This window comes from Natator depressus, chromosome 26 (genome assembly GCF_965152275.1).
Source record: "Natator depressus isolate rNatDep1 chromosome 26, rNatDep2.hap1, whole genome shotgun sequence".
NCBI classification, from domain to species: domain Eukaryota; kingdom Metazoa; phylum Chordata; order Testudines; family Cheloniidae; genus Natator; species Natator depressus.
In genome coordinates, this window is record NC_134259.1 from 10,667,393 (window position 1) to 10,685,484 (window position 18,092).

Below are 18,092 nucleotides of genomic sequence, written 5' to 3' on the forward strand. Positions count from 1 at the left end.
TAGGAAGAAGATGACGATGGCCTTCCTAAGAAGAAGTGGCCAACGGTCGATGCGTCTTACTATGGTGGGCGAGGTGTTGGTGGCATTAAAAGGATGGAGGTAAATCAATACTTGCTTACGTACCTGGAAAATTCACTTGTAAACTCAGCCACAAGACCCTTCTGCTATTCTCCCAGAGGGACACAAAGAGGAGGTGTGACCTCTCGCTCTGGGATGCCAGTGTTAATTGGAAGTAACTCCACTGAGGTCAATGCAAGTATATGGAACCTCTGGAAATCAGGGCATTTATTCAGGAATCCTATTGAAATTCAATACGAGTTAGGCACCTACCCTTCTTAGGCTCTCCTTTGAAAATTCCAACTGACATATGGGTTTAGGAGCCTAACTTTAGACACCCATCTTTGAAAATGTTGGTGTAAGTCACTGATCGTTCTTCAGTGGGCTCTGTGAATGCTTTGGTTTGGTCTCTTGGGTTGTGTTGACTGCTTATCTCTACCAGTGACTAGTTTCTGTTCATAAGGGATGATCAGATTTTTTCCCCACCCAAAATGGCTTTTCTAGTAAATGGAAATTTCCATTTTCATCAAGATTTTTTTTTTCAAACCCCGCCTCTCCCAAAAATTCAAAATGAAAAATTTGAAAGTTTTTCCAAACTCTGCATTTTTTCATTTCATTCTGCTGGGGAACATACCACTTTCTCTTGCTTTCTTGTGACTGGCTCCTTTGAGAAGAATTGGGACCAGCCCTCCCTGAACCATAATGACCCGCCTCCCAGCCTAAAAAGGCAGAACTAATTGGGGTCAGGTGACAGCCTGAGAAATACCTGGGCCTCATAAAAGGGCTGAGAACTCCAAGTTCTCCACAGGGAGAAAATTTGGCTTCTGTGGAAAGCCCTGAAGTAGGGTCTGAAAGACGGAGGCGATTTCATGGAAGCAGCCTGGGAATCAGGGTTCTGTGCCCTCTTATATGACATCTAAGGCCTGGTCTACACAAGGAAGTTAGTTCAGTATAACTACATTGCTCAGAGGTGTGAAATAACCCCCTGTGTAGACAGCAATAGGCCAATCCTGTCAACCTTGCCTCTCAGGGAGGTGGAGTACCTACACTGACGGGAGAACCCCTCCCATGGGTGTAGGTAGTGTCTTCACTGAAGCACCTCATTGGTGCAGTTGCAGCGTTTTAAGTGTAGACAAGCCCTAAGCCACGTTGGTCTGCAGGAGTGCAAGGTACTTTCCTTGTCTTTATAAAACACTGTATTGGTTCTTCTGGAGCTGACCGAAGGGAATTCCGTGGAACCGCACTGTGTTAGATGCATGTCAGGAATCAATTTTTAATAAAAACCCAAATGGAATTTGTTGTTTTGGTTTTTTTTTTTAATAAACTCACATTGTCAATAGCCCATAACATTCAGTCGTGGCGGGTAATACACTGCCTTTCCCGTTTGCTCATTTCTCAATGGAGCACAAAGGAGAAAGAGCCTTGAGAGTTTTTGTCTTTGATGCTCTGCAGATGTTAGGGCATTGTTGTTTTCTGTTACCCTTCAGTAATTTAACGCCAGTGCGAAATGAGTGTATTGGGGGAGGAAAACGCTATCCAATCAGAATGGTAGCATTTGCTGCTCACTTTGCACTGGTGTCAATGACAACTCATGATACAGGGCAATGAGAATGAAGACCATTGACCTCAAGGCCAGAAGAGACCATTATGGGGCTATTATTATGAAGGACTATTGTCTAGTCTGACCTCCTGCATAACACAGGCCATAGAATAGCGTCTGTAACTTGTGGTTGAGCTACAGTGTATCTTTCAGGCTATGTCTACACTTACGGGGGCATGTAGAGTACAGGCACGACATGTGTAGCTACATGCCACACTGAAAGGCAGGCTGCGTCCACGCTGGTTACTGCCAAGTGTAGCTGCATATCACAGTGAAAGGCTCCGGCAGCGGGGATCTACCAGAGCCTTTCCCCACGGCTGGAATCTTTCACAAAGGCGCTGGCAGCAGGGAGTCAGCAGGACATTTCACTGCTAAAAGTAGCTGTGTAGACATGGGAGGCCCTGCTTGGGTGTGCAGAGAGCTGTGTAGGGTGCATACCCTGGGGGTTCAGCTGTTTAGGGCAATCCACTCACCTAAGCCGTGCCTCACCGTCTACACTGCTATTTATACCCATTCTAGCCGGTGATGCAGTGTCTATACTCTACATACCGCTGTAAGTGTAGACGTAACCTTAGAGAGACATCTAGTCTCAACGTAAGGACTTCTAGTGATGGAGAATCTACCCCATCTCATGGTGAGCTGTTCCAATGGTTTAGTAACCATTGTTCCACTGGGCAAGTGCAGAGCATCCAGAATATACTTAAGGAATGGGACCTTGGACTCTCGCAGGGGTGTAGCAAGCCCTTTGAAATTGCATTTTCTAATGCTTCTACCAACCCCAACTCAAGCAACTGGTCCTGTTGACTCCAGTGGGACTGCATGCATGAATGAGGACTTTTCACTTGATTGATGGTTTCAGAATCAGGTTTTAAGTAAGGAAAGACATCTAGATTCTGTACAACAATTGTCTTCTCTGAGGCAAATGATCTTCTCCATTTCTAGAAAACCCAGCATCTACATGTGCCAAAATGCCCAGAGTGGGAACTCCTTGCAGCTGCAATCAGGAGAGATGGGGCTGAACCAAAGCCCCAGATCCCAGCACCCAAAACTCCAGTGTAGACCCAAACTTTGCAGCTTGTCCCTCTCTCAACAGTGAATCTGAACAATGGGGAAATCTAGATCCAGATCCAAATGTCGCAGCTCTACATTCAACAGCAGATGCTATTTTAAGATGCCACCAATGTTTTTCTTGTTAGGTCCGCTGGGGAGAAAAGGGCTCCACGGAAGAAGGGGCTAAGCTAGAGAAAGCCAAGAATGCCAGAGTGAAGATGCCAGAGCAAGAATATGAATTCCCAGAACCCAGGAACCTGGGAAATAGCATGCGCAGGTCCTCTTCTCCCCGGAGGTGGTACACGCCAATCAAGGTAGGTCTTATGCAGGTACATAGTCCATGGAATGATTCCAGTAGATACATGTTAAACACTCATACAGCCTTATGGAGAGTTTTTATGTGCAAAGGTTAAAGCAGTGAGAGTGACTTTGTGTTAGGTTCCCAGTCCCAGACCTGAGAATCCATCCAAAGGCTGTTCTAACTTGCACCAGATGCCTTTGCCTCTGCCTCAAGGGGTTATTAGGTATAAAGGAGCCCCAGTCATGCTTCTTTTCTCCCACCAGGCTACCTGCAGTGTAAAAACCACTGCAGCATCTCTCCACTACCCAAATGTTCCACTAGGCAGTGGAGATCCTTAAGTGGCTGGTTAAGCTGCCTTTAGGGCTGCTTTGGAGTGGCACAGAGCAGCCAGAAGGCACTTGAGGAAAGGGGCCCTGGACTCTTGCAGTGGCGTAGCTAAGCCTTTGAAAGTGCTTTCTCCCGTGTTCATGCCTGAAGCCCCCACAAAGTCTGCAATGGCAGGTCTTCCATTTCCTGAGCGCAGAGAAAGAGAGAGAGAGAGAGAGAGAGAGAGAAACCTCTCTCCCGCTCTTACTTAATAAATAGGCTGGTGAAGAAGAAAATAATTCTTGCCAGATGCCACAAGGGAGAGCTGCCCCCAGAAAATTAAAGACTGATTCTGTTGCGCAGAGAGTGAATGACTGCCAATGACCCTGGGTCAGCTGGGCTCGGAACACCACAGGGCATCATGCCCATCCTCTGGGGAGGGAATGCCCTGCAAACGCTCTCTGGCTGACTTAGAGTAGCCTCGGCAGCTAAGGGCCAGATTCTCATTTACGCTAAGGCTGTGGCAGTGCAAGACTGTGGAACAAACTCCAACAAGACCTAAGGACCATCCCAAACCTCACAACCTTGCACTCCAAGTGCTAGGGGCAGTTCTCTGACCTGCCTTCCCTAAGATAAACACAGAGCAGCACGTATTGCAAACCAACTAACAAAAAGCCCGGCCAAAACAAACCACTTCGCTGCACGCACACTTCTCCCCCTCAGAAGGGGGTGAGCAAGAGAACGAACCACAGGGGACAGAGGATAGCCATGCCGCTTAAAGCATGGCTGGAAGGTGTTCAGATACTACAGCGATGAGCAACTTGAGCCCATCTGTAGAACAGACTTTACCTAGTTATTAATCTCCATCACACCCTCACTGGACTACCCCCAAAAGAGAACATATGCAGACAGAATAACTGCATGCAAAACTTTCCCTGAACACAATCCACGAGAACTCGGCAGAAAAGAAGGAACAATTTCTGTGAACTTGATGATCTGTTACTCCCCTTCCCATATAGTAAGAAAAATTTCCAGCACCCCACTCTACTCTGGGCAAAATCTTTTCCCTGAATGACATGAACATATACAGATGAATTCGCATTGTGTCATGCAGGGGAGTTCTCACATCATCACAAAAGTCAGAGGCAGGAAAGACCTCTTAGGTCATTGAGTCCATGTGCCCACCCAAAGCAGGATTGCTAACTCAAGTATATCGTTCAGTGCTTTTTCCAGTCTGCTTTGAAAATAACACACAACTATCCACGGTTCCGTGTGGGGGAATATTCCACAGACTCACTGGTCTCACCCACTGGAAATGTCTCCTGGTGTTCATCTTAAATATTCCTTCATCCCAGTGCTCGAAGTGCACACAACTCCATTAGCTAAACAAGACATACCATTCCCTCTGGTTTTATTACACTGCTTAAAATACCTCCTCGCTCAGTGGATGGAAGGTAAATAATGCGCATGTTGCAATCTAATAATGAACAAAAAAGTCCTCATAAAGCAGAAGAACACAAAACCAAATCTCAGGACCCATGCTGGAGGAAAGTTAAGCAGGAAATTCACCTTTAAGAGGTGATCGTCTCTCTTCCTTTGCACATGATCCTCCTTCACACAAGCGCCACCCTTAACTCCAAATTTCCTGGCTTTTGTCACTTTATCTGATGGAGTTTTTCTTCCCTTTACATTTGCTGACATATTGTCTGTTCTAGCAGCGACTGTCCAGTAGCTGGATGGCCCTTCATTGAGAGTGGATATATTGTAGCTTGAAATACCCTGGGCTTTAAGTGCTGTCAGACAGCAGACTTTTGTGTTGTTACTTATTTGGATGGTATCAAATGGATTTTCCCCCCTTAAACATTCTTTTAGATGTTTAAAAATTTATCAGCTGTATAATCCAGTTTAAATGGATGGATCCATTTGATGATTACCTGTTCTGTTCATTCCCTCTGAACACCTGGCATTGGCTGCTGTCAGAAGACAGGATACTGGGCTAGATGGACCCTTTGTCTATCCCAGTATGGTCTTTTTTTTATGTTCTTAAATAATCCAAGGAGCAAAGCAAAACAGTGCATTTAGAGCAGTTATATAAAAACAGAGCAGTTATACACAAAACAGTGCATATAGAGTCTGCTATAGTCCACCGGACCAGGGGGATGAAGTGGAAGAGGCTTTCTTCCGGCAACTCACGGAAGTTACTAGATCACAGGCCCTGGTTCTTATGGGAGACTTCAATCACCCTGATATTTGCTGGGAAAGCAATACAGTGGTGCACAGGCAATCCAGGAAGTTTTTGGAGAGTGTAGGGGACAATTTCCTGGTGCAAGGGCTGGAGGAACCAACTAGGGGCAGAGCTCTTCTTGACCTGCTGCTCACAAACCGGGAAGAATTAGTAGGGGAAGCTAAAGTGGATGGGAACCTGGGAGGCACTGACCATGAGATGGTTGAGTTCAGGATCCTGACACAGGAAAGAAAGGAGAGCAGCAGAATACGGACCCTGGACTTCAGAAAAGCAGACTTTGACTCCCTCAGGGAACTGATGGGCAGGATCCCCTGGGAGAATAACATGAGGGGGAAAGAAGTCCAGGAGAGCTGGCTGTATTTTAAAGGATCTTTATTGAGGTTACAGGGACAAACCATCCCGATGTGTCGAAAGAATAGTAAATATGGCAGGCGACCAGCTTGGCTTAACAGTGAAATCCTGGCTGATCTTGAACACAAAAAAGAAGCTTACAAGAAGTGGAAGATTGGACAAATAACCAGGGAAGAGTATAAAAATATTGCTTGGGGATGCAGGAGTGAAATCAGGAAGGCCAAATCACACCTGGCGTTGCAGCTAGCAAGAGATGTTAAGAGTAACAAGAAGGGTTTCCTCAGGTATGTTAGCAACAAGAAGAAAGTCAAGGAAAGTGTGGGCCCCTTCCTGAATGAGGGAGGCAACCTAGTGACAGAGGATGTGGAAAAAGCTAATGTACTCAATGCTTTTTTTGCCTCTGTCTTCACGAACAAGGTCAGCTCCCAGACTACTGCACTGGGCAGCACAGCAAGGGAAGGAGGTGACCAGCCCTCTGTGAAGAAAGAAGTGGTTCAGGACTATTTAGAAAAGCTGGACAAGCACAAGTCCATGGGGCCGGATGCGCTGCATCCGAGAGTGCTAAAGGAGTTGGCGGATGTGATTGCAGAGCCATTGGCCATTATCTTTGAAAACTCATGGCGATCGGGGGACGTCCCGGACGACTGGGAAAAGGCTAATGTAGTGCCCATCTTTAAAAAAGGGAAGGAGGAGGATCCTGGGAACTACAGGCCAGTCAGCCTCACCTCAGTCCCTGGAAAAATCATGGAGCAGGTCCTCAAGGAATCAATTCTGAAGCACTTAGAGGAGAGGAAAGTGATCAGGAACAGTCAGCATGGATTCACCAAGGGCAAGTCATGCCTGACTAATCTAATTGCCTTCTATGATGAGATAACTGGCTCTGTGGATGAGGGGAAAGCGGTAGACATGTTGTTCCTTGACTTTAGCAAAGCTTTTGACACAGTCTCCCACAGTATTCTTGCCAGCAAGTTAAAGAAGTATGGGCTGGATGAATGGACTATAAGGCGTATAGAAAGTTGGCTAGATTGTCGGGCTCAACGGGTAGTGATCAATGGCTCCATGTCTAGTTGGCAGCCGGTATCAAGCGGAGTGCCCCAAGGGTCGGTCCTGGGGCCGGTTTTGTTCAATATCTTCATAAATGATCTGGAGGGTGGTGTGGATTGCACCCTCAGCAAGTTTGCAGATGACACTAAACTGGGAGGAGAGGTAGATACGCTGGAGGGTAGGGATAGGATACAGAGGGCCCTAGAGAAATTAGAGGATTGGGCCAAAAGAAATCTGATGAGGTTCAACAAGGACAAGTGCAGAGTCCTGCACTTAGGACGGAAGAATCCCATGCACCGCTACAGACTAGGGACCGAATGACTCGGCAGCAGTTCTGCAGAAAAGGACCTGGGGTTACGGTGGACGAGAAGCTGTATATGAGTCAACAGTATGCCGTTGTTGCCAAGAAGGCCAATGGCATTTTGGGATGTATATGTAGGGGCATTGCCAGCAGATCGAGGGACGTGATCGTTCCCCTCTATTCGACATTGGTGAGGCCCCATCTGGAGTACTGTGTCCAGTTTTGGGCCCCACACTACAAGAAGGATGTGGAAAAACTGGAAAGAGTCCAGTGGAGGGCAACAAAAATGATTAGGGGACTGGAACACATGACTTATGAGGAGAGGCTGAGGGAACTGGGATTGTTTAGTCTGCGGAAGAGAAGAGTGAGGGGGGATTTGATAGCTGCTTTCAACTACCTGAAAGGGGGTTCCAAAGAGGATGGATCTAGACTGTTCTCAGTGGTAGCAGATGACAGAACGAGGAGTAACGGTCTCAAGTTGCAGTGGGGGAGGTTTAGGTTGGATATTAGGAAAAACTTTTTCACTAGGAGGGTGGTGAAACACTGGAATGCGTTACCTAGGGAGGTGGTGGAATCTCCTTCCTTAGAAGTTTTTAAGGTCAGGCTTGACAAAGCCCTGGCTGGGATGATTTAGTTGGGGATTGGTCCTGCTTTGAGCAGGGGTTTGGACTAGATGACCTCCTGAGGTCCCTTCCAACCCTGATATTCTATGATTCTGTGATTCAGTTTGCTAATGCCTTTGCCAAGCTGAAAAGGAGAAATGCAGCAAACTAGAAAATTCATTATTTGCATAGCTCTGAACCCCAGTCTGCCCCACTTCCTCCAGACTCATGATCCCTGCTGTCCTTATACAACCCCTAGCCCTCTCCGCTTGTCTGAGCTTCCAGTCTGGCCCTCTACTCCCATACAGGTCTGCAGCTACACACCAAAAAATGTTCTCTTTCCTCCAAAAATAAATTTTATTTATTTATTTATTTGGAAAACTTAATGTTTTCAGCCAAAAATTACCCATCTTTCAGTTTTCAGAAGAAATTTTTGAGGTTTTTTGGGTTTTCAAAAACTAAAAAAAAAATTGATTCTTTTTTTGTAAAGTCAATTTTTTCCACTGACAATTCTTACAAAAATGAAAATTGTTTCTTTGTCTACATTTTTTTGGGGAGGGGGCAGGGGGGGATTCAAAGTTCCCACCTGTTCTACTGTGAAAGTTGCCAGCAAGGCAACAAAGGAGAAGATCATCTGAACTGGCTCTCTCTTTAGCCTTGAGTGTTTGTGCAGTCCAAGTGTAGCCCGATTCCAGCAAAGGGGTTTCCACTGTTTTCCCTGAAAAACTGTTCCACACTTCGTTGGCTCTGACTATGAGAACTTTTTTTTCTGATGTCCAGCTTAAATTTCCCTTTATTTAGTTTCATCCCACAACAGTTAAGGTCATTTCAAGGCCATTATTATTATAGTAATGTCAGACCACCCCAGCCACAATCAGGGGCACATTGTGTTAGGAGCTGTACAAATGTAGAATAGACAACAAGTTCCTGCCCTAATGACGCAGATAACAAATGGGTCTGATCCTGCTCTAAGCCAGGGGTATTTTGGTCTGAGGTTCAATCCTATCTCAAGTAATTAACTAGTAAAAAGAGTGGGATGTCTTTAACCATCCTCAAAGGCAATTCGTTCCGCTGGAAATACATTGCCTGGTGCACAGATAAAATGTACTGGATATGTACTGCTGGCAGCTATTCAGTTAATCACAAGCAGCATCCAGGATTGACTGTAATTTTATTGCAGATGTCTTCAAACATCCTTCTGTAGCAGTACCCAAAAAATTCCAGTGTCATGCATTCAGCCTGGAGAGGTTCAATTGGCAGAAATGCAGAGCGTGTTTGATAAAGATGCTAGGTATACTTCTGGGCGCTTCCATTTAGCCGGAAATTAAAAATTCCAGCATGCTGCACTCAGGAAAACCCTTCTTCAGATCTCAGGGAAGCGGATTCATTTTTGGAGTGGAACAGTGGCCCCTTATAGAAGGGACAGGAAGAACATTACAACAGTGTGGGGAAACCCTGGGCAGTAATATATGTTTCTGAGCACATGGTGCTGTGCATAGCTGTACACTTTTTCTGGCCTGGTTAAACGCATCTGGCAAACAACCACAGTATTTGCGTCTTTTCTCACTGCCTCATTCCAGTCAGAAATAGAGGAATGCCTTACTGGGATTGCACAGATGTGCTACAGAGGCAGGAGTTCCCACATGTCAATCTGTCGCCTCTAACTGGGGGCTGCTCGAAAGCGTCCTGTTGAAACTGTTTTTGACAGATAATTGGGGGTTTTGACAAAATGATTTTTATTTTTTTATTTTCTGTGCACAAAGTGTCTGCTTCCTATGGAAAACTTGTGTCAGAAAACTGAAAGGCCAAATTCCAAAAACTTTCCATTTTCAGCTGAATACTGAAAAATTTTTGTTTTTCAATGGAAATTTGACATTTTCTGTAGGAAAAAAAATCCATTTTCCAACGAGCTCTATTCCTAACTAATTCCCCTCTTGAAATCCTTCAGCTAGATGTGAAATTACAATGGCACGTAAGATTTCTCTTTCGCTAAGGCCAAAGAAAGACCACACAATGAGGTTAATTGTTGCCTCAAACAGTACTACACCATGAGGCTGATAACTGCCAGGAGAATGACACTGAGGATACATGAATTCAGGGTTTTGAAGGGTGTTTGTGATTGCTGGGAGAAGTCACAGACACTGACTTGGCATAAGGGACAGAGCTAGAGAGACACAAGCACACGAGGTTTGGTAACCTGATATTCTGTTAGCAATCTGCAGTTAAAATGAAAGATTAAATGGATTTCTATATAGCACATTGTTGTGACCAAGCTGTCTTGGGGAGGTTGGGTGGTTGGATAAATAATTTTTCATTCTCTGCTCCATTAATGAATCCAAGGCAGGTTATTTACACATATTACAACGCAGCCATCAGGCTGATCTGTGTAGCAGAGTGGAAGCAGTTAGAACCAAGTTGGCCCTGCTAATAGGAAACCCATCGCTACTTACAAACCCACTACTCCATCCCAGTTAATGAAGAGAAAGAGGAACTGGTGGGGAATGTCATGTATAAATGCACCTGATCGGTTTCCTTTATTTATACAGCATTTCACCAGCAACCTCAGCAGAGATTCCAGGGAGTGCATGGACAATGGAGACCCTCTCAACCCAACATGGTGCCCATCCAAATGAGAGTTAAGGCTGGGGGCAGAGTGGGGAAGTTTGCACTAGAATGGCGCATGCTTTAAACACCCTTTCAGGTATTTAAGCGGCCCGTAAGATTTGAGGGAGATTTTCAAAGATACAAATGGAAGTTAGTCATCCAGCTTCTGTTGATTTTCAACAGGGCCCAAGTGCCTAATTGCTCTTTGAAAACCTCACTGTTTAGAATCCGCAGTAAGTTGAGAGAGGACCTCCCGCTCCATGACTGAAGATCCAGCACCTTTCATAAGCATGGCATTCAGCTGAATCAAAACAGAGGGTCCGGGCTGCACTGCCCCTGAACTGAACTATTCACTGGACACTTGTTGATCACACTGAAAATAATTCGCTGTATTTCTTGTAATTGCAGGGCAAGTTGGATGCTCTCTGGGTGCTGCTGCGGAAAGGCTATGATCGTGTGTCTGTCATGCGCCCCCAGCCTGGAGACCAGGTACTGTTCCTTTTATAACATTTATTGTACTAAAAAAAAAACAAAAAAAAACCCCACCCGAACCCACAAACTTTCCAGGTCCCTTCTCCAGTGGAACTGAATGGTCGTGTTGCCGGGAGATGTCTGTCCCTGTTGTCATATACCAACATGCCATCTCAGAAACAAAACCTTAGCCACTTGCATGAACTTTGTTTGCAACTGAGATTCATAAGCGTTCAGGTTCCTTTGGCTCAGAGGCCTGTTGAAACGGTTAAGTCAGGTAGATCACATTGCAATAGCAATTGTCCGTCTACACAGAAACTATCAATCTGATATCGTTTTGCTGTTACAATTTTATGGCCACTTTCAATTAGCTAGAGCCTTGGATGCGGAAGAAAAATGTACATGCATTTCTCATTGCTCAAAGACCAAGTTCTCCATCTTACACTCCAGGGGTGAAATCCTGACCTCATTGAAGTCAATGGCAAAACTCCCGTTGACTGCGATGGGGCCAGGATTTCACTCCATAATTTTAAAGTCGATTGGAGTTTTTCCTGTTCAAGGATTGGAGGATGAGATCCAGGTTTTGTGTGTCTTAATTTGGAACCTCATAAAGCTGTTGGTTCACCAATATTAATGTCTAGCCGGTGAAAAGCCTCTCCATAATGGAAGGGGATAGTGTGAGATGCAGTGGGGTGGGGTATCTGTTCTCATGTTTGCTCTGTCTACAGCAGATCCTGGGCTCAAAGCTTCGTGAATAGTATAGAATAGAAGGAAGGAGCACAGATAATATGTCTGCATCTATTCATGTGTTCGTATGATTACACACATCTTCAGAGAACGGGATAGTAAAATCCGTTAAAATCAATGGATGTGTGTGTCCTACTTGAAGGTGAAAGGAGAAATTGTACAAGCTGAGGCACCAATGCCAATGTTAACTGTTGCATTTCATGTATAATGTGTTTTCTATTCTATTTTTCTTCTGCTAAAACACATAGATTAATATATGTACTATATGTTCTAAAATACATATCAGAGTACATACGAGACATGCAACATGGGCAAGCTGACAAAATTGTAGAAACCATAAGTTTTGCATATACTGACTTCTTGTGACTTTAATTGTGCAAACTTGCAACATTAACAATGCACTATCTTAGTTTGGGTGTGTATCTTTATGTGTCAGAGTAACAGCCGTGTTAGTCTGTATTCGCAAAAAGAAAAGGAGGACTTGTGGCACCTTAGAGACTAACCAATTTATTTGAGCATAAGCTTTCGTGAGCTACAGCTCACTTCTTCGGATGCATACAGTGGAAAGTTTCCACAGTACGCATCCGATGAAGTGAGCTGTAGCTCACGAAAGCTTATGCTCAAATAAATTGGTCAGTCTCTAAGGTGCCACAAGTACTCCTTATCTTTATGTGTGTGTGTTTGTATACATACACCCACACAATCATATGTCTATCTATAGCTAAATCAGCAGAACTGAGTCATCTATGAATTGTACTAAATATATATAGTTAGTAGACAGAGGGCCAAATTTATCCCTGGCATAAATCAGCTGAGTAGTGTTACATCAGGAACATATTTGGCTCAGTTTGTTCATATTGGTGTGTAGCATTCAGAAGGTTTCAGGAAACTCAGATAGACAAGAAACAGTGCTAACAACCATGTAATATTTTTGATAGTGATCCATAGCTCTGTAATATTTGGCTCCCTGTATAGTTTTCCATTGGCTGCCAAATGAATTGTGAGGGTTGTGAATAAAAGCATTAATACTTTCTGCCTTCAAGGCTAAAATTTGCAAAAATGGCATAGTCATCTGATGCCTGTCTGGAGGAGTTCACACTCCACAAATTGCTAATGCCAGGCAGTTTGTGTGAACTTTCCCCTTAGAGATCTGAGTACAAGAGGTGCTTTTTTCTTCTATGGATTTATCTCATACGTTGATAAGCTAAAACTATGCTAGCTGAAAGATTCTGCCCTTAGTTACACCTGAGAAAATCCAGAGTAACTTCACTGAAGCCAATGAAGTTAGTAGCGATCTACATTATTATAACAGAGAGTAGCGTCCAGCCTTCCATGTGCATATGAGCATAGAAACGGCTATACTAGCTCAGACCAATAGTACATCTAGCCCAAGATCCTGTTTCTGACAATGGCCAGTGCCAGATGCTTCAAAGGGAATGAACAGAACAGGGCAATTCCAAATGATCTGTCCCCTGTCGTCCAATCCCAGCTTCTGGCAGATGGAGGTTTAGGGAAACCCAGAGCATGGGGTTGTGTCCCTGGCTATGTTAGCTAATAGCCATTGAATTTATCTCCATTGAACTCCATGAATTTCTCTAATTCTTTTTTTAACCCAGTTATACTTTTTGCCTTCACATACACTGCATTGATCCTGCTTTTCTTTTACTGGTTTTGCATCCAAATAAGTCCATGCAGTGGAGCAACTGGTCTAGACAGGGACACTCTGAAAAACGAATCCAAATTAACTAAAGGTGTGAATTCAAAGAGGATTACTTAAACCATATTAAACTCCTGTGTGGATGCTGTCTTTCAGAATTAAAGTGCCCTTCATTTGGTTTAGTTTAAGTCACTTGTAATACAGAACAAAAAGACGGTCGCTGCCCGAAAGAGCTTACAATCTACGTCGTCTTACCTAGTAGTACTTGTGGCCCACTCATTGGCAGCCTTTCCAGTTGTGCCAATGGGAGCTGGGTACAGGGACTGTGGGCCTGTTATGGGCCTATGGCAGAGCAGTGGGTATTTTACGGGCATTGCTGCGCTGACCCTTTATTGCGTGCTTAGTGAAGCCCACGGGGCCATTTCCTGAAGTTCGTGCAAATTCGCCACATTTTTTAGCTGCAGGCTCAACCTAAAGTGAGGGGGAAATAGCCCTAGAACTTGGGTGTTGAACAAGTGAGAGCACAATAGGTGCTGCGACTTCGAGAAAGTGTAATTGAATGAATGCAAAATAAATTCTCCTGCTTTGGGAGTTTGAGTACAGCCTAGTGGCTAACAAGGCAATCGGAATGAGGAGTCATGGGATACATCTACCCAGCAAAAAAAAAAAAAAGAAAGAAAGAAAAATCCCGTAGCGAGTCTCAGAGCCCAGGGTAATTGACTCGGGCTCGCAGGACTGGGGTTAACAAATAGCAGCGTACATGTGTGAGCTTGGGTTGGAGCCTGGCATCGAGACCTTCCCCCCTCACTGCGTTTCAGAGCCCGGATTCCAGCTCAAGCCCAAATGTCTATACTGCTATTTTTAGCCCTGCAGCACAAGCCCTGTGCACCCAAGTCAGTTGACCCAGGCTCTGAGACTCGCTGCCATGGGTCGTCTTTTGGCTGTGTAGACGTACCCATGGGCTCTATGGCCACTGATTAGTAGGTGATCTAGAGCAAGTTGTTTACCTTCTCTGTTCTTCAGTTTCCTCCATCAGCAAAATTAGGAGAATCAAAACACTTTGCTACCTATAAGGGAGATGTGAAGCTGTGAAATTCTCAGACAAAAACCCCTGTAGTGTAAAGGACTGTAATGTTTTGACCTTTGAAGGAAGGATGGTTAAAGAACTGACCTGGGAGTCTTAAAACCAGGCTTATATTCCTGGCACAGATGTTCTGTGTGACCTCGGGCAAGTCCTTTAACCTCTCTTTGCTTTTCTCATATGTAAAGTGGAATTGATGATCACTACCCCACCCTGTGAGGCTAAATTCACTTGTGTGCGAGGAGCTCAAAGAGCGCAGTGAGATGCCACTTAAATTAAATTTTAAAAGCATGCAATTAAAAATTATTTGTAATCAATTAATTAAAGCCAATGAATAAAATAAGCCCTTTGAGATCTCTTCAGAGCACCCTCCATTGTTCTCTGGTCACTTTTCTGGTGGAGGAAGTGGAAGCGTATGGCCAAGGCTGACGTTATAAGCCCAGCACAGTCTAGGTTACCTTACAGTTAGCTTCTTTTTGTCGGCCAGCACACATCAGACACTAGCTCATAAAAGACATCCCTGCCTTGGTATGATTGGCACCCAGCGCTGAAGAGAAATCCAGCATGAAGGTTAGTGCTGAGTTGCTTGGATTGGCAGTGTGGAAACAGCCATAAATCCAGGCTGCAGCTCTCTGTGCCTCCCAGATACCTAAATACAGACACCCCAGTGTCAGTGTTAATCGTTTACGTTCCCTAAAGACAAAAATAAAAAATTAAATTCCCTTTCTCAAAATGAAAAATGGGGAAGCCCTACAGAGGAGCCCTCACAGGGGGGGCTCAAAGTGACACACAGAAGTTCTGCTTAACCAAAGGATGTGTTTCCTTTGCAACACATATTGCATCACAATGACATGAAATTTCCATAGATGTAAACAAACCCTACAGCAAGAGTCCCGTGGTCAGGAAGGCAGGACAGTTATGTGGTCTGGAGTCTGGCTGGAGAACTTTGATCTGGTTTCTTCCTTTGAATCGCCATCCTTATGTCAGGGATAGCTCCCTTTCAGAAGTGGGCAGGGAAGATGGTACATCCTGTTTAACATTCTGTTTGGCATTTGCATGCAATTGTTGTTTCAGCTGAGGCCACTGTTTCAGCATCATGTGTGTGCACAGAGCCATATAGCCACACCTTCATCCACCCCCATATACTTCTCCACACAGTCACCCCACACACAGACACCCCACAGTCACACACACACCCACCTCCCCGCACAGACACCCACACGCACTCTCTCACCATCATGTTTTTCTTGCTTGGGGTTTGTGAGCACTAAACATTAGCCAGCACGGTAAGGTTGAGAGATTCTTCCTGGCATGAGCAAGTTGGGCTGTGGCATGTGATTGTGAGTAAGACACTCAGACCTGCCAGTGCAGTGGTGGCTAGCAGCAGCAAGGACAAGCTTTGTTCTTACCAGGTTATGAAATCTTTGGCACGGCTTGGTGATTGGCAATCGTGGGGTATTTCACAGAGATCTAGATGATGGATTTGTTTTTGGTCCTGTTTTTGTCCTTTGTGCTGACAGAAGGGGCTGGTACTTGAATGTTCCAGCCAGCAGGTCAGTAAACAGACCCAGGCTGCTGGCATCAATGATTCCAGGGGATCCTTGTGATTTTAAAGCAGAGCTGCAGCTAGTTTGAAATGGCAACCCTGATACACTGGAGCCATGTGTAAACGCTGGGCCTTGCCAGCTTCAGAAGGCAGGAAACTGAAGGCAGTCAAACTCTCAGGGCTTAGCGTTACTGCTGCATGGGGCAGGTCAGCCACTGGCTTAGAAATTCTCTCCTGACCCTCCTACCCTCCTCTAAAGGACCCCCCCCCCATCAAAAAACCCCACCCCACTTTGAAAGATAATCACCTGAGCTGCTGTAGGTGAGTACATCCAAACTGCAAGGCTCAGGCAGATGCAGAATTTGCCTCCGACCTACAGTCCTGTTGGACTCACTGGAGCTGCCCCCCACTCCTCAGATATAGAAGTCGAACTACACCTACATGAGCACGGTGTCCCCCTTGTCCAGGGCAGTTACTTTGTCCCTTATGTCTCCAGGCAGAAGCTCCCTGGGATTTCCACATTGCAGTGCACTGAAACCGTTCACATACAACCCCATCGACAAGAGTTCCAACAGACGCGAGGTCCTCATCAGCGGCTTCCGCTGTAACGGCACACTCCCTAGAGCTGGGCGCCCTGCCCAACATTCAGTGGGGATGCTGGGGTCCAGACCTGATCTTTATAACTGAGCGGATCCCCCAAATCCAAACACTGCCAGACATGAGAAGAACTCCAGTTCTGATTCAAATCTGAGACGGTACCTATCTCTCATTATTCTCATTGGTCTGCCGTCTCGTGCTACCCCCATCTGCTGCGCCACTTTGAGACATAGAGTCAGTAGCCTCTTTCATTGCTCTCCGGTCCGGATGCTGTGTCGTGAGCATAGGCAGCATGGACTCCGTCAGTCAGTCTGGGAGTGAGATAACTAGAAAGCCCCACAGGTTCCCTTCTGAGTCCAGTAGCCTCAAAATGAATCCATTTTAGATTCATTACCACTGAGCCCTGTCTTTCCTCTACCAGGAGAAACGCTGCACTGTGTATTTTCAGGAAAGGCTTAGATAAGTATTTGGAGCCTTGCAAGCAAAAGGAATGGCTTGTAAAGAGTCACTTGAAATTTGCGGACAGGAACCCTTGAGCGTGTGTTATTTCTAAGAGCTACAAGGGGGCCCTTGTGAAAGCAATTTGCGCCTTATTTCTCTCCATTTTCTCCCCCTCCCAAAAAAGAGTTGATGCCAATCCGTTGGTGGGCACATTAATACACCCACTCGATCGTCCTAAAAGTATAAAGCTAAACAAATAAAGCAAGATGCAAAGTAACTGAAAAGAATCTCTGTTTATTTTGGAGGCTGAAAAATAATTGGACTAGATCCCAGGATGACACCACTTTCATAGAAGCATTCCCTTGAAGGAATCAGTTCCTTTAAGCCGGAGGTGGGCAAACTACGGCCCGCGGGCCACATCCGGCCCGCGAGACCCTCCTGCCCAGCCCCTGAGCCCCTGGCCCGGGAGGATCGCCCCCGCTGTTCCCCCTCCTCCGCAGCCTCAGCGCAATGCTCCGGGCCGTGTGGCGGAGCAGCAAGATCCTGGGGCAGCGGAGCTGCAGAGCCCAGCCTGACCCGGTCTCTGTGCTGCGCAGTGAGGGGGCAGGGAGCAGGGCGGGTTGGATAGAGTACAGGTGAGTTGGAGGGGTGGTCAGGGGGTGGGGGGGGTGGATAGAGGTTGGGGCGGTAAGAGGACGGGGAACAGGGGGATTGAATGGGAGCAGGGGTCCCGGGGGAGCAGTCAGGAAGGAGAGGGGGGGTTGGATGGGGCGGCGGGGGGGGGCAGTCAGGGGCAAGGGTTCTGGTCACAGTCAGGGGACAGGGAGAAGGGGTGGTTGGATGGGACAGGGGTCCCGGGGGGGAGGGGGAGGAAACGGGGGGGGGGGTGAATGGGGCAGGCGTCCTGGGGCGGGGCTGTCAGGGGGCGAGAAACGGGGGGGGCGGGCAGATAGGGGGTGGGGACTGGGCCACGCCACGCTCCCCCAACTGTCCCTCCATACAATTTTCAAAACCCAATGAGGCCCTCAGGCCATAAAGTTTGCCCACCCCTGCAGTAGAGGGACATAAATATGGCCAGGGTACATGTGGAT

The 18,092-nt window shown here is 46.0% G+C and overlaps 1 protein-coding gene across 1 annotated transcript in view; it reads left to right on the forward strand.

The window, feature by feature from the left end:
• Window positions 1-18,092, forward strand: part of ANTXR1 (ANTXR cell adhesion molecule 1) — a 173,340-nt gene that overhangs the window by 122,864 nt on the left and 32,384 nt on the right. Inside the window, exons 15-17 of the mRNA XM_074940055.1 lie at window positions 4-99; window positions 2,854-3,021; window positions 10,870-10,950. Of these exons, the coding sequence (XP_074796156.1) occupies window positions 4-99; window positions 2,854-3,021; window positions 10,870-10,950 (345 nt within the window). The remainder of the gene's footprint in view (window positions 1-3; window positions 100-2,853; window positions 3,022-10,869; window positions 10,951-18,092) is intronic.